The sequence below is a fragment of the Equus asinus genome, chromosome 5 (genome assembly GCF_041296235.1).
Source record: "Equus asinus isolate D_3611 breed Donkey chromosome 5, EquAss-T2T_v2, whole genome shotgun sequence".
Lineage (NCBI taxonomy): Eukaryota > Metazoa > Chordata > Mammalia > Perissodactyla > Equidae > Equus > Equus asinus.
In genome coordinates this window covers 36,717,090-36,733,031 of record NC_091794.1, presented here as the reverse complement: position 1 = coordinate 36,733,031, position 15,942 = coordinate 36,717,090, and the positions used below count along the sequence as shown (strand labels likewise).

Sequence of the window (15,942 nt, the reverse complement as noted above, 5' to 3'; positions counted from 1 at the left end):
AAATTATAGAAATGGAAAACAGATTAGTGATTGCCAGAGATTAATGAGGGGATGGGGCAGGAAGGAAAGTGAGTGTGGCTATAAAAGGGTACCACAAGGTATCCTTGCAATGATAGAAATGTTCTTTATTCTGTCTGTATCAATGTCAATTTCCTGGTTGTGAAATTGTACTCGTTTTGCATGATGCTCCTACTGGGAAACTGGATAAAGGATATGTGAGACCTCTGTATTATTTTTCACAACTACATGTAAATCTACAAATTATCTCAAAATAAAAAGTTTAACTTAAAAGGATGAAAAAAGTAAACCTGAAATTGATGAGAATCAGAAATAAATTAACCTAACTGATAATATAACCATACAGAAAAAAAAACAAGAAACTTTTGAACACAGTGCTCTGACTATATATCCTTTCTAAGATAGTCTACAGACCAAAACATGCAAACAAGCTCAAACTTATTCATCAGTTTGTTGTTGGCAGTGGTACTTACACAATAATTCACAAACTATCTTGTGTGTAGTTGAGGATAGAGGAAATGAGTAAATATTACGATGTACTGGAAACCAGGGTTCTTACCCACAGGGAAGGGAGGTACAAATATGGAATGGGGAAAGCTGAAGGACACATGCACACACATGCACATACAGATTTCCTAGATCTGTCCAGTGAAAGGGCCTAAATGCAGTAACATCCAGTAGAAATAAGCACACTGAAAGCCCAAACAATGGTTTCCACACCATTCTTCACTAAAAGGAACTGGGGTCCTTGGAAAAATAGCTGATTTTCTTGTCTGGAGCAGGGCAATTAGTAGGTAAGCCTGGAACATGTCGTTGTTCCAGAAAGCAGGGAAGTGCTCAAAAAATGACAGGGATGTCGAAAGGACACAGGAGTGAGCTTGAAGGGGCTCTCACTGGCCAAATTTAAGACAATTTGAGCATCAAAAAGAATTGAGATACCTGATTATAATATATTGAAGAAAATAAGCTGTCTATAGTAATACCTAAAAAGAAGGGCTTCAGGTAGAGAAGAGAGATCTCATCTTTACATAAGAACGCCATCAAATGGTAGAAGGATTGACAGAAATAGAAAATCACTAATTTGCAGCCACCAAGGTAATAAGTGATTCACACAAGAATCTTCAATCAATACTAGAATCACTGGGTTAAAGTTTGCTGGGAACAGGATATTCACTCTGTCAAAGTATCATCCCACAGATTAGTTAAAAACAAACAATACTTTAAGCAAAGAAAAATAACAAAGGGGAAAGGGCATCTTTATAATGACAGATTTTCCAGTTACCACCTAGTGTGAGCAACAGTGGAACAACTTGACATTACACGTCTTTTCGTGTGATGTTACAAGAAGGATACAGTATCACCTATGTAACAACTCAAGAAAATGTTTAACCAGAATCTAATCATTATGAAACAATTAGGCAATTAAAAAATATAGACATTCCATAGGCAGTTAACCTGGATTCTTCAAAAAGTCCAATGTCATCCAAAAAAAAATGTGATTGGGGCCAGCCTGGTAGCATAGTGGTTAAGTTTGTGTGCTCCACTTCGGTGGCCCAGGGTTGGACCTACACACTGCTCCTCAAGCTGTGCTGTGGCAGCATCCCACACACAGAAAGTAGAGGAAGACTGGCATGGATGTTAGCTCATGTACAATCTTCCTCACCAAAAAAAAAAGTGTGATTATTCCAGAATGATTAAAGGAGACTAAAGTGATATAATAATGAAATGTGGTGTATGAGTCTTGATTGGACCCTGGATTGAAAAAAAAAAGCCAGCTATAAAAGTCATTTTTTGAGAATTAAGGAAACTTTTTATTAGACAATATTACTGAATTAGCTTTAATTATCTTAGGTGTGATTAGTATTCTGGTTATATAGGAAAATGTCTTCATTCTTAAGAGAGGCATGCTGAAATATTGAGGTGTGAAGTGTCATGATGTCTGTAACTTACTTTTAAATGTTTAGGAAAAAGGAGGTGTGTGTGTATGCATGCGCATGCGTGTGTGTGTGCAGAAAGAGAGAAAGCAAATGAGCCCAACAGAATTTTCCATGAAACACCAAATTATTACCCTCTTAGTGTTTTTATTTCACCGAAGGTCTGAAAAATGAGATACAGAGGAAGAAACACATCTGTATTACACCAAAACATCTAGCTTTAAATGGACAAATAAGCACTAGGGAGGTTAAAGAATTTGTCCTGAATAGACTGCTCTGGGGCATTGTGCAGACACAGCTGGAAGGATTTATTACACACTGTTGGCACTTCGGATATTGCATGTTTTTGGCAGTGTGCTTACAGAATACCGTTAAATATCAGAAAATTCAAGAACAAATCAACAACAAGAACAGGAGAAATACAAAACAAAAATTCTGTGAATTTGAGTAACACAACTTGCAAAGACTACAATGGAGTCTACTTTGTCCAGCATTCTAGCAGCCAGGAGTCCTCTATGACCCAGAACTTTTGCCATTTTCATATACAAAACCAGTATTCCAAATGATGACCAAATATCACCACAGGATCCTGACTTCTACATCATTAAGGTTAACTATGTTCACTTTCACTTTAACATAATGTAAGTTTTGTACTATTCTGATCCTTTGAAACCTGTTGACCCATATTTGATATATATGATATATCTGATTAACCAGAACTATCCGTTGCTTAACAATGGTGGAAAACAGGAGGGAGCAGGGCAGCAGTAGTTGGAGCACAATATCAGATTTCATGAGAAAAAGTAGATAGTCATCATATAGTAACTATTACAAAACAGACCTACTAACAATGATCAATAACAAACTCAAAAATTTATAAATGTAATATTTGAAAGGTCTATTTTCACTATCTTTGTTGTTTTTGAGTGTTCAATTGAACAAACGGTCACAAAGTGAATTCCAGATTAACCAGGACGTTCGTGGAAGAGGGAAGCAGTCAGAGTTGGGGACTTTGACAATCATCACACTCCAAGGCTGCTACTATTATTATCCCCATACTGAAAGAGAGATTAAGCAACTTCTCCCAAACCACACAACTAGTAAGCGGGCAGAGTCAGGTTTCAGACAAAGTCAGGATGACCTGGCCATCCAGCATTTCCACTGTCTATCTGTTTGTTTGAGGAGGGGCCGATGCCACCCTTTACCAAACACCTGCACCGAGGACTTTGCCTGTGTCATTTCACCTTCACAGCAACTCTGTGAAGGAGGATTTTTCTTCCTATCTTTCAGAAGAGAAGACTGAAGCTGAGAGAGGCTGAGTAATCCGTCTAAAGTAACACCGCCAATAAATGGAAAGACCAGGATTCAAACCGAGGTGCGTCTGACCCCACGGCCCTTGTCCTTCTAGGACTACACTGTGCCTTCCACATTCTATGTAGAAACCATTTATTTTTCAAGAAAGCAACTCTTCAACTAGACAACTTCTGGTTGTTAAATATGTGTTCTTATATTTATTTGAATTAATAACATAATTTGTCTGAAAATATTCTTTCTTGTAATTAATGAGATTCTACAACACGGGAGAACAAATAAAGTGAGGGTGTCATAACGTAGGAAATTATCACAGAAAGGCCCTCTAAAGCTATCTGGTTCAAATCCCCAAGTTCAACAGGCTTGGAAGCCAATAATAATTAACAGTATGTATACAAATCTAACCAAAAAAGGCCCTGAACCAGTGAGGGATCAGTTGAGGATATGACACGATGGAAGCTCCAGATTATACAAATACATTATTAAATGTTTTTTTAAAGTATAGTTTTAAAGAGTTTGCATCCACTCTAAAAACGTTCATATTGCATATAATTGCCCTTCTCTTAAAATCAGAAACCATTCTTGGCACCAGCCCAGTGGCACAGGAATTAAGTTCACGCGCACTGCTTTGGCGGCCCAGGGTTCACCGGTTCAGATCCCAGGTGCAGACCTACACACTGCTTATCAAGCCATGCTTGGAAGGTGTCAGGCATATAAAGTAGAGGAAGATGCACATGGATGTTAGCTCAGGGCCAGTCTTCTTCAGCAAAAAGAGGAGGACTGGCAGCAGATGTTAGCTCAGGGATAATCTTCCTCAAAAAAAAAAAAAGAAAAAAGAAACCATTTTCATTTTACTTATTTACTTAATTCGTGATTGTTCCAAAAAGAACTTTAAACAGCTGAAATCATCCTCACTGTACCTTAAGCGGAACCAAGAAACCCAAAGCCCTGTTACCAGCTGGTCTGTAAGATTCTGATATACATTTACCACACCTGCTCAGAGCTCCTACATGCAACCTTCGGCAAGTTTCCGAATCTGAAAAATGAGAATAATAACAGCAGCTACCTCACAAGGTTGTTGTGGTTTAAATGAGCTGACACATGCAAAAAGACTACAGCTACGCCTGCCTGCAAGCATTAGTGTGTTATCTGTTATTGTTGAAGTTGACGTATGTCCATGATGGAAGCACCACTGGGACGGAAAAGCACCTATTAGCCCTCTCTCTCTCAAAAGCTTTGGGGAAACTCACTCAGAACCTGATCTCACACTTGTCCTCTTAACATCTGTAGCCTCTCCCTTCAACTAGCAGACATGGTAAGAACCCTCACTCTTAGAAAAATCTTCAGTTGACTCCTCCATCCAAACTACCACTCCTTTTTTTTTTTTTTTCGCTAGTTCTGTCAAACTTCTTTAATATATTTTCCGTAGCTACTGTTATTGATATGATTGACATGTTCCTTAGGAAAACCAGCTGGCCTTCCCCTGGGGAAGTCAGAACTTGATTCTGTCCCACAGTTGTGCAGAAGCAGGAAAACAGAACAAATAAAATACCACAGAAATCACAACACCAAAATACTAACAGGGAGAAGTATATTTGCCCTAAGGTCCTGATGGTTAAATTCTCTAACCAGCTCCTTCTCTCCCTATGGGAAATCTATAAATAGGACGCCAAATTACAACCAAACATTTGCTTGGATAGTCCATTAGAGACCAGACATTTAGGCCGCTAGGCAGTGTACCACCTCTCTGAACAGTCTTGAAAAGAAACACTTCCAAATTCTGCCTTTTCAACTCCCATTTTTCTCTATTTCCATGCTGCCCATCCACCTTCTGCTGTGACAGTCTTTCTTTAGATATGTTAATATCATTTATTAGACTACATCAAGTCCTACTCTTCCTGCTTTCAACCTGAAAGAGAGACACCTTTTAAGATATCTTTTGCAGAAAACTGAGCTCATCTATTCCGTAATTTTATTAAGCCAACTCTGAGTTCTGCTGGTGGCACCTATATCATACTACGTACACTCCCCCGTTCCCACCCACCCTGTCACCTTCTAATCACTTTTGCTTCCTTAACCCTTAACTTGAATTTCATTCCCCACCACATCCAATGACCTCTTTACACTTCTCATTCTTCTGTATTTCACTATTGCAACTGATACAACTTGCCACCCATTTCTATAAAACTTTCCCCATCATTGGCTTTAACAGAGCCAAAAAAAAAAAAAAAACCTCTGCTGATTTTGCTCACTGATTTTAAATTACTCTACAGTACCTACAGGGCTTAAGAGTCCAGGTCCTAGAATCAGACAGACCTGGATCCAAATCCAGGCTCTACTCCTTACTAGCTCTGTGCCCGTGGGAAAGTTACTTAACTTCTCTGAGCCATTTTCTTCAACTGTAAAATGGACATAATGACATAATTGGCTAAGTGATTAGCATAATAAACTTACTCTAGCACAAATTACTCACTCAATAATATCTGTGTCCTACTTCTCAGCTCCTGACATTCTATTCTTTTTTCTACCTTGAAGAATTCACTGCCTCAAATAGCTTTGACTAATACTGCAATTAAGTATATGCCTGAAGCTACTGCTGCAGGACTAAACCTTCCACCTTCTTCTTTAGCAACAAAGAAAAGCACTATTTGTATATTTCACCAATATCTATGAAATAACCTGTTGAAAACTGATTTCAGCTTTATACTCTTCTGAAAACACTCATTTCCCTTGGCTTCTGCAATACCATACTTTCCAGACTTTTCTTCTCTGGCCATCTCTTCTTAGAGTCTACCACCAGCTCATCCTACTATACTCAGATCCTAAATATTAGTGTTCTAATTGGAAAGCCTAAGGGTTTTCTTCATTTCTCACACTACAGTCTCTCCCTTGGAGACCTCATGCTTCATCAGCACCACAAGTGCAACCTATAAATAAGTAAATGACTTCCATATTATCTCTAGTGCAGACATCTCCTCTGAGCTCTAGATCCCTCTACCCAACTGCCTACTGACATCACCACGTGATGACAAGGCAGCTTAAACTCAATAGATCCCAAACTAGCTTCATGATCTTCCTGGAGTCATGATTTAAAACGGGATTCAGGATCCATGATCAACCAAACCTAGTATTACGTTGCTTTTAGTGAACGAATGGCAGCACCATCTATCCAAGCTGCATAATGTAGAATTCCAGAAGTCTAGAAGTTATCCTTTATAATCTTCCTCTTCCTCCCCCTCCACATCTAATCTATTCCAACTTCCATTATATGGATATTGCTGCATGAATTTCAATCTATTTTTTACACAAATACCAAAATCATCTCCCTTGCTGGCTTCATTCCCCTACTGCCCTTGTTATCACGATGATGCCAAGATCTCTATCAACTCACACCCCATGCTTCCCCACCTTTGCAGTTCATCCCTCCCCCACATCTCAACAACCTAATTTCTTATTCCTTCTAAATACTGTCTACTCCAGCCGAATTTGCTTTACAATATCTCCATGCGATTTATTCTTTCCCATCCCTCTTCACCAAGCTATGCCTTTTTCTGTCAAAACTCCTCTTGGAATCCTTCACTCATTAATTCAACCCAATATCACTCCTTACAAGGAAAAAAAATAAAGTTACAGATTCAGGACCATACTTTATTCAGCCCAATAATCTACCTTTGACAGTGATACCAACTATAGTTTCCCTCCCAGACATGATCCTCAAAATCAGTCATTACCCAATACACTAATTACTTCCTTTAATAATACATCAAGCACTACATCGATCAATATTTACATGTTTTGTCTTTTATGAACACGTATATATTTTTAGCCTTTTCTATTTCATAAGGTTATGAATTTCACAAGTTTAACATCAACCACACAAAGCTGAACTTCCTCCATTTGTTCTGGTAGCATCAAGGTAGTCCACTGATTTTAGCATTTTCTCATTTGGTGAACAAGCTGATAGTTTTCTCACCCATACCATTTGTAATTCGGAGGGAATACAAAAATAAATACTGCATGACATAATGCCCTTATCCTCTGCTTAAAGGGCACAATCCAGCTGTACTCATATTTATATTCCTAGTTTCCATAATACAGTCTCATAAAGAGAGGGTGCTCAACACATGTTCAACAGAATTAAAGGAACTCTGCTGAGGACTGACACTGTAATGTTCACGAACGCCGAAAAGAAAGGAGGACTTCTCAAATATATTATCTCTGCTTTTCAAGAAAAATTATATTTGAGCTAAAAAAAAAGGGTAGAAAGAACTGATGCCAGGTCTAGGTGAGGAGACTAGAACATCGCACCTTGCTGCTCTAAATGAAAGGAAGCTCCTCGTGACTGTGCTCACTGAATGGCTGCCAGTGTAGGCTGCACGGAGACCCGGAGGGCTGCCAAAGACTGGAAGAGAGCAAATACATGGAGACCTGATTTTTTTTTAAAAAAAACAGGAAGAACTGCCAACAATAATCTAGTATACTTGACATCAATCTTTTTCTAAATTCAGATTATTCATTCAAAAAATAGCCTCTAATCACTTAAAAAAGAAAGCGGTAAGCATTTGTAGTACCAGCCGGAGTGATACCAGACTAATCTAATTTCTTATCTTTTTTTAAGAGTGTGTGTTTAAAGACAGATCATACATTAAAAAGCAGTAAAAAACAGTGTGTTGGTAGGACTGCAACAAGGTATTTGACCAGGTTCCCATTATACCCACATGGATAAGATAAATATAAGATGGATAACAGTACAATTAGGTGGCTAGGAAACTGTCTGAATGACCATAACAACAAGTGCTCATTAATGAACTGCTATAAACCTGAAGGGCCATTCTACTGGCAAGCTTCAGGACTCCATCTGTGGCCTTCTGTTCAACAATTTTATCAATAACTTGAATGAAGATGTAGAAGGTTACTATACTACTGTTGGCATCCAATACGCAGTTGACATGAAACCAGTAGGCTCCTAATACATATTATGAAAGAGCCCGGATCTAAAAACACAACGATGAGCCAGAAAAATGAGCTGATTCTTAAAAAATGAAATTTAATAGGGAAAACTATCTAAGGGATCAATCAGTACCTGCGTCCAAAACTAACTGTGAGATGGGCAAGCGCTGCAACTTAATTGCCACACATGGAAAACAAACAAACAAGCAAAAAAGGGCCTAATGGTTTTAGTTGACTGCAAGCTTAGTTCAATCTGACAGCAGCAAGCTCAATATGATGGGGAGATCAAAAAAGCTAATGTGATGCTAGCTGCAGCAGTAGCAGCATCTCAAATGTGGGAGATAGCAGTCCTGCTCAACTCCAGACTGATCAGACCACAAATGGGATATTGCGTACCCCTTGCAGGGGTCACAGCCTTCAAAGGATCATAACCATATTGGCACAGGTTCAGAACAGAACCAGAATGCTTAGGAGCCTGGATATTATTCCATAAAAGGAAAGGCAGAAGGGAACAAAGATTTATAAATAGGAAAAAAGAGTGTCTTGCGAGAAAAATGATGGCTACCTTCATTCAGTCATTTAACAAACAAATTCTAAACCTATTTCAGGACAGATATTGTGACAGTGGCTGGGGATACAGAGAGAAAATAGTCTATGTCCATGAGAAATTCATATGTATAACCGAAGAGTTGAAACAGCCATGATCTAAAAAAAGGATTAGATTGTTCTATATGATTTCATAAGGTAGAAATAGGAGCAATGCAAAGAAGTTAGAAAGCAACCGATTTCAGCTCCATATAAGGAAGAGTATTTTAAGAGTCAAGCTGTCTAATGAAGGAAGAAGCTGCTTGAGAAGCTTGCAAGGCTCCCATCAGGAACTGTGTACTTAGCAGGGACACTGCTGAAATAAGACAGGCACTGAACTGGACATTTTTACTGTTCCTCACAGTCCACACTATGATTCTACCCTTTCCCAGGAAATGGACTCTCACCAGATTCATCCCACTGTGTACTTCAGCATCTCAGGTTTCCTACACTTGCTACTTCCAACTTTGTACCCTGTCCCCCACTGAAGCAATGCTTTATAACAGTCAATGGATCTGAGAGCAACAGGAATAATGAGAGATAGGAAGAACCGGACCCATCAGCACACAGAACACAAAACATCAATATGTTCAATGTGCCTTGTATTTGAAAAGAAAATGTAACAATCTCTATCCCTTCATTCATAAAGTCGACTCAAAATATTCTATTATGTTGAATTAATGTAAATAAGGATTTATTATGTACTGCATCTCTTGTTGGGAGCCATTTTTTTCTAACCAACAAGGAAAATTTTAATTTAAGATTACTTTGAGAATTCGTGTCCTACATAAACACTCCAAAACCCTCTATTATAAGGTTATGTGGCAACTAAGTTTAGAATATATTTCTAAAAAGAAATTATTCATTAGATATAGCGGGCTAAACATCATGAACTAATCAAATTGTGGAATTCTGATTAAACGACTACTTTAACCCATTCTAAAAGTCACAGGCAGGATAAACACAGAGAAAAGGTACAAACTATTTAGTTCTCGCTTTCATAAACTGGTTTAAGATTATTTAAGCTTACCTTCATTCATTTTATTTTGTAATTTTAAAACAGTGTCACATATCGGGTCTCTATGCTGCATCTGGGTATTTAAGGAGTTCACCCTTCCAAAGTGTTAATATTAACTTCTTGGAAGTAGTCCCTCACACTTCAGCGCTTTCTCAATTTGGATACAATAAATGAGCCACAATTCGATTTCCCAGGGCTCTTTCTTTTAAACAGCAGCCCGGAAAGACAAAAGTGAGAAAGAAAGAAGAGCATCTTTAACCACCAGCCCTGAAAAAAAGGCTTCCCCTCTGGTTGTCGTCAACTCTGACTACCTACCATTTCTGGCTGTCTACCATTTCTCAACACACTGCCAGGTCGTTTCGGTTAAAAAAAGAAAAAAAAAAAGCAGATTCCAGTTTTCCCGGGACGGGGAGATCCCCTTCTGTAGAAGTGGCTAATGCTAGGCTCCCCGCGGGATCTCATCTCGTTGCCAAGGCAGCGCCAACCCGAGTCGTCCGGCCCGAGGGCAGCTCCCGCCGGCCCGGAGCCCGGGGCCGCCCCAGCCCGCGGGAGAGCAGCCCCGGCCCAGTCCGGAGCCCCCGCGGCCGCAGAGTCCCAGCCGCGACCCCAGACGGCCCCGCGGGCGCGGAGGAAGGCGGGGAGACGCGCCTCGACTTACAGTGACACCATCCCAGGTGACAGCACCAGTGCAGCTTGAAGCACTTGCCGTGGCTGTGCGTGGCACAGATGGAGAGCCCGTCGCACGGCTGGAAGTCGGGTCTGCGGGCAGCGCAACTCCGCGCCAGGGCCTGAGCCTCGTCCACTTTCTCGCTCTTCCAACCCCGCTCGGGCGCCGCCGCCGCACTCATCTCCTCTCCCTCTGCGGAGCCGAGGCCGGGAGCCCGGGAGAAGCGGCGTCTGGGCGGGCAAGAAGCCGAGCCGGCTGCAAAGCGGGAGGGCGCGGCGCGGGCCGGGAGTCACGCCAGCGCGGGTCGCGGGCGGCGGCGGCGGCGGGAGCGCGGCGGTCCCAGGCTGGCAGAGGAGCCGCCCCGGGCGCTGCGACCGGGGGCTGGGCCTGCCGCCGCCGCCGCCGCCGCCTCCGCCTCCCTGCCCCCTCCGCTGCGGCGCGCGCCGCGCCCCCACGCGCACACGCACGCGCACACGCACGCGCACACGCGCGCGCTGGCGGCCCCGGCCGACGCCACGCGGCCGTCCGCAAGCCCCGCCTCTTCGCACCCAGCCTGCGGGCGAGCGCGGTCGTCGGCGCGCCCTCCCTTCACGGCGAGCGAGTCCCTGCCGCACGCGCGCTCGGTACTCGGAGACCGACCCCGGCCGACGGAGGGCCGCTGTGGACATACGCACGCCTCGGCGGCTTGGCATTCCCACGCACCCCAGCTTACACGCACGCTTCCCACACACACCTCCTTCCGAGCTGGGTCGTCTCGAGAATGGACACACACGTCCACGCTCCACGGAGGGCTGGGCACACCGAGCGCACGTCCCCCGAGCCGCTCCCTGGGCTGGTCTCTGCGCCCCTGCCCGCGAGGCGTTCTTGCGCACACAGCCGGCTCCCCACGCGCGTCTCTCGTCTCCCTCGCACACGCCTTCCCGGGTTCTGGGCACAGACAGCCCTCGGAGGCGCGGGCACGTGCACACGCGCGCACTCCCCCAGGGTGGCCGCACGTCAGGCCGAAGCGGCCAGCCCGGCCCCGCTTGAGACCCTGAGATCCCGAACCCCAGCCCCGCGCCTCGTGCCGACCCGCAGCGACCACGGCCAGCCCCAGACTCGGCCGAGGCTGCAGGCCCGCTTTGCTGAGCCGGAAAGTAACCAAGCTGGGTGCCAGTGGGGGTGTGTGTGTGTGTGTGAGAGAGAAAGAGAGAGATGCATATGTGGTGCACGGGACTGGTATGTGGAATGTGTTGCATGTGTGTGTAGTTTGGTGTGTATGATTGTTATGTGGTGTACGTGAAGTGGGTATGTGTGTATAGTTAGATGTGTTGCTAAGTGTGTACATGATAGGGTGATGTGTGTATGGTCTGTGTGACGCATATAATTGTTATGTGGAGTGTGTGTGATGAGATGTGTGTGTGGTGGCATGGATATATATGACCAATGTGGAGTGTAGGTGGTGTGTATGTGCGTGTAGTAGAGTGTATGTGGTATGTATAGTGTGTGTGTAGTTGAGTATGTGTTTGTATTCGTGTGTACATGGTGTGTGGGTGCGTATGGTTGTTATATAGAGTGTGTTAACGTGTGTGGCAGTGTGATGTGTGACTGGCGTATCGAGTGTGTGTGTGGTGTATATGGGTGGTGTTGGGTGCGTAGAGTGCATGTGGGTGTGGCACACAAGCAGGACTCGTGTTTGCCTTGGACTCTGTCTGTACCTTTGGTTGTTAATGCCTGCCCTGGCCAGCTGGTGTGACTGGCCCGGGTGTTCGCTGCAGCTCCCCCACACAATCAGCTTGCCTTCTTCCCTCCTGGGGACAAGTTGCTCCAAATAGATTTTCCATGCCAGGCTCAGCTGCTGAGAACCCACCCCGGGTTGGATTCAGTGAAGAGAAAACAAACCATTTGCTCCCAGGGAGCGCTGCTGGGAATTAGTGTTTCCCTGCAACAAGGCCAGAACCCAGCCTTGAACACAGAAAAGGAGGGGACTTCCTCTCTTATTTGCCAAACGTTTTTCAGAGCAGAGGAAAAGGCCTGTAATTGCCAGGGTTCAGGGAACAACAAAGCATTTCAGCGCAAACGCTGTGTGGGAACATGTTTATACCCAGGTCCACTTTCTCCATTACTTTATTCCTTTCCTGCTTTGCACTGACAAGGACCCTCATCCTGGCTTTGAAATAACCAAATTCATCTTCAAGCACTGAAAATCCTGGCTGCCATAAGCAATCTTTCATAATTTTCCCTTTTATTTAACCTTGGCTTAAGAAGGGAAATGTAATTTGCATATATCTGACTCTAGTGAAATCTTCATTTATTAGGGGTTGAGAGAGACTCAATTTGGTGGCAAAAGTATTTTCAAGAAAGATCTGAATCAAGATCTCAATATATGGTTCTCTCAATTGCCCAACAGTGAAATAGTTATAAACATGAAGGATCATGTCTTCAGCTTCAGCCCCAGGTACCCCTTCCTGAAAAAAATCTTAAGGAAGTACGTCCCTGACTCATAAAATTTATCCATCCCTGCTGTTAATTTCACAGTCTGGCCTACCTCAGAATAATGAGTGAAAGGAAGAAAAAATTTAATCAAAGAAATCCATAATCCATTATTTTTGGAGTAAGCCAACTCAGAATTCTTCAAACAAAGGGGACTTCCCCTCTCTCCTACCTTATTTTTCTCCTTCCTCAACCTATAAACTCACTCTAATACTGTCCATATTATATAAGACCTTATAACAGAATCCTTTCAGTAACTCAGTAACTAATATTTGAACAGGATCTTTCACTGACTTTTACTCTAGTACGAACATGTTATAAGATTCTGCTATATATGAAACCATAACATCTCAGCGAGTGAAAAATGAGCATGAAAAATAATGCAATAAAGCACTTTAGCCAGGAGGCAAGGTAAATTACCCAAATATCCTACTTTATGTCAGCCACGTGATTTGAAGCTGAGAAGCCTTTACATTTCCTATAACATAAAACTCATTCTGGCCCCCTGCCCTAGAGGTGTTATTAACCTGTACTGTCTGCAGTGGAGCAGGAGGAGGGAAATGTGCCATGACCTCAAACATATACACACACAGCCTTCAGGATGTCTTGTCATGATACAAGTTATAAGGTTTTATTATGGAAATGAAACATATACGAGAGTAGAGAGACTAGTATAATGAACCTCACGTACCCATCACCTCGTTTCAGTAATTATTAACTCATTTGGAAAATCTTGTTTTATCTGTAATTCCACTCACTCCTGACACCTACCCCGCTACTGGATTATTTTGAAACAGATCCCAGACATCATATCATTTCAGCCATAAATATTTTAGCATTAATCTCTAAAGGAACTTTTAAAAACCATAACCCACAATACCATTACCACATAATAGGATACAATTTGATCATAAATATGAACTTGTCCCACAGCTGCTGGCCACCTCACCAGCTCCCTTTTAAGAATGCCACTCCTAGGGCTGGCCCAGCAGTGGTTGAGTTCATGCGCTCTGCTTCAGTGGCCTGGGGCTCACATTTTGGATCCCAGGCATGGACCTACGCACCGGTCATCAGGCCATGCTGTGGTGGTGTCCCATATATAAAGTAGAGGAAGATTGGCACAGATGCGAGCTCAGGACCAAACTTCCTCACCAAAAAAAAAAAAAAAAGAATGTCACTCCTTCTGCCTGGAATTTTCCTCTTTCCCTTCTCTTTCTCTCTGCCTACCTCTTCAGTTTATGTGCCACTTTCTCAAAGAAGCTTTCCAACTTCTCCAACTTTCCAACTTCCAAGTGACCAAGTCACACTAAGTTATGTACACTCTCCTTTCATGTCACATAACTCAACTTTAAACAAATAACTAAAGAAGGAATTATTGAACTAATGTCTTTCCCCACTTCTCCCAAAGGAACATGGCCTCTGTCTTGATCTCTATCTTGTTCCCAGTGCTTAACGTAGAGAATAAATAATTGTTAAAGTAATGAAAATTATTCCATCTCAGACTTCCAAAGGCTGGAAAAAGTCCATTTGTGGTAAGCATTTGCAAATATATGTGAATGATTCCCATAATTACTTTTCCTATAACCACATTTTTGGATATTCCGCTCACATACTGACTCTGAGATTAGCTATGTGTATTAGTTATCTCTTGTAACAAATCACTCCCAAATTAAAACAATACACAGATTCTGTGGTGTTGCAGAAGATCATAGCAACATTCTTGCTAGACTTTAAGCTTAGCAAGAACAAGTTACAAAATGGGTGGCTGAGAAATATGTGATCTGCTGATCCTCATAAATTACTATACTAGATTGTTTGTGCTTTGGAATCAAAGGCCGAAAGGGAGTATCTTACCAAGCGTGAAGGCAAGGGGCTTAAGAACGCTGGGCCCTTGCAGGAACGGAATACCGTCTGCATAACTTGCTGAGTGTTCCTAGGATACTCCCTAAGGGAATGGCCTTGGGTAGGACGGGAGTACGTTGAAGGGAGGCAGACTAGAACTGCTGAGCTTTGACTTGCATATCCCTGCTGGCATGAGTTCCTGCTATGCTTGTACTTCTTTGCCTGCAAATAAATACATGACGATCAGAGGGACCTCACCTCAGCCCTTGAGGCTGATGGTCCCATGTCCCATTAAATAATATAAATTGTGTTGTGTCTATTATAAAGACTGTGTTCTGTCCATTAATTCCATCCACCCCTTCAGCTGGCTGCCTAGCTGGTCTTGGCAGCACTGTGGGTCTGCAAACCAGGCATGACTTAGTTAGGTTCCCCATTTCAAAGTCTCTCACAAGGCTGTAATGAAGGTATGGGCCAGGGTTGCATTCTCATCTAAAGATTCAACTGGGCAAGGGTCTGCTTTCAATCTCACTCACTGGCTGTTGGCAGGATTCAACTCCTAAAGGAACTGTTGGGCTGAGGGTCTCAGTTCCTCACTGGTTGTGGGCTAGAGGGTGCCCTTAGTTCCTTGCCACATTGGTCTCTCTATAGGACCCTCTCTATAGGGTCTCCAGACGTGCTTTACCAGACAAGCATGTAAAAAGTTAGAGAGTGTCACAGACTTTCATAACCTAATCTCAGAAGTGATATCCTGTCACTCTGCCATATTCTATTCATTAGAAGCAAATCACTAGATCCAGCCCTCACACAAGGGGAGGAGATGACACAATGGCATGAATGTCAGGAAGCAGGAATCATTGGAAGTCATTTCAGAAGCTGCCTACCACACCATGGGACTTACTCTAGCCAGTGGAAGAATAGCAAACATGGTATAGTAAAGATTGCCAAAGAACACGATTGTTGGGGTTTTCTTTCTCTTTTTGTGCTTGGAGCCCTGAGACCACAATGTGTACAAACCTAAGCAAGCCCGCTGGAGGATGAAACGTCTTGCAGAGGAAAATGGAGGTGCCCCAGTTGACAAGCAGCCAATCCCTAGCCAATGGTGTATGAACCCCTAGAATTTTTCTAACTCCTAGATCACAGAAGCA

The 15,942-nt window shown here is 42.9% G+C and overlaps 1 protein-coding gene across 2 annotated transcripts in view; it reads right to left on the bottom strand.

Moving 5' to 3' along the window:
- C5H3orf70 (chromosome 5 C3orf70 homolog) overlaps positions 1–11,756 on the bottom strand; it is an 81,391-nt gene extending 69,635 nt beyond the window's left edge. The window contains exon 1 of one of the 2 annotated variants that reach the window (XM_044771231.2): positions 11,217–11,756. In XM_044771231.2, coding sequence (XP_044627166.1) covers positions 11,217–11,721 — 505 coding nt within the window. In that variant the 5' untranslated portion in view covers positions 11,722–11,756. Of the gene's footprint in view, positions 1–10,474; positions 10,891–11,216 lie in introns of those variants that run through there. The other variant, XM_014846142.3, reaches the window with a different exon arrangement.
- Positions 11,757–15,942: the final 4,186 nt, after the last annotated feature.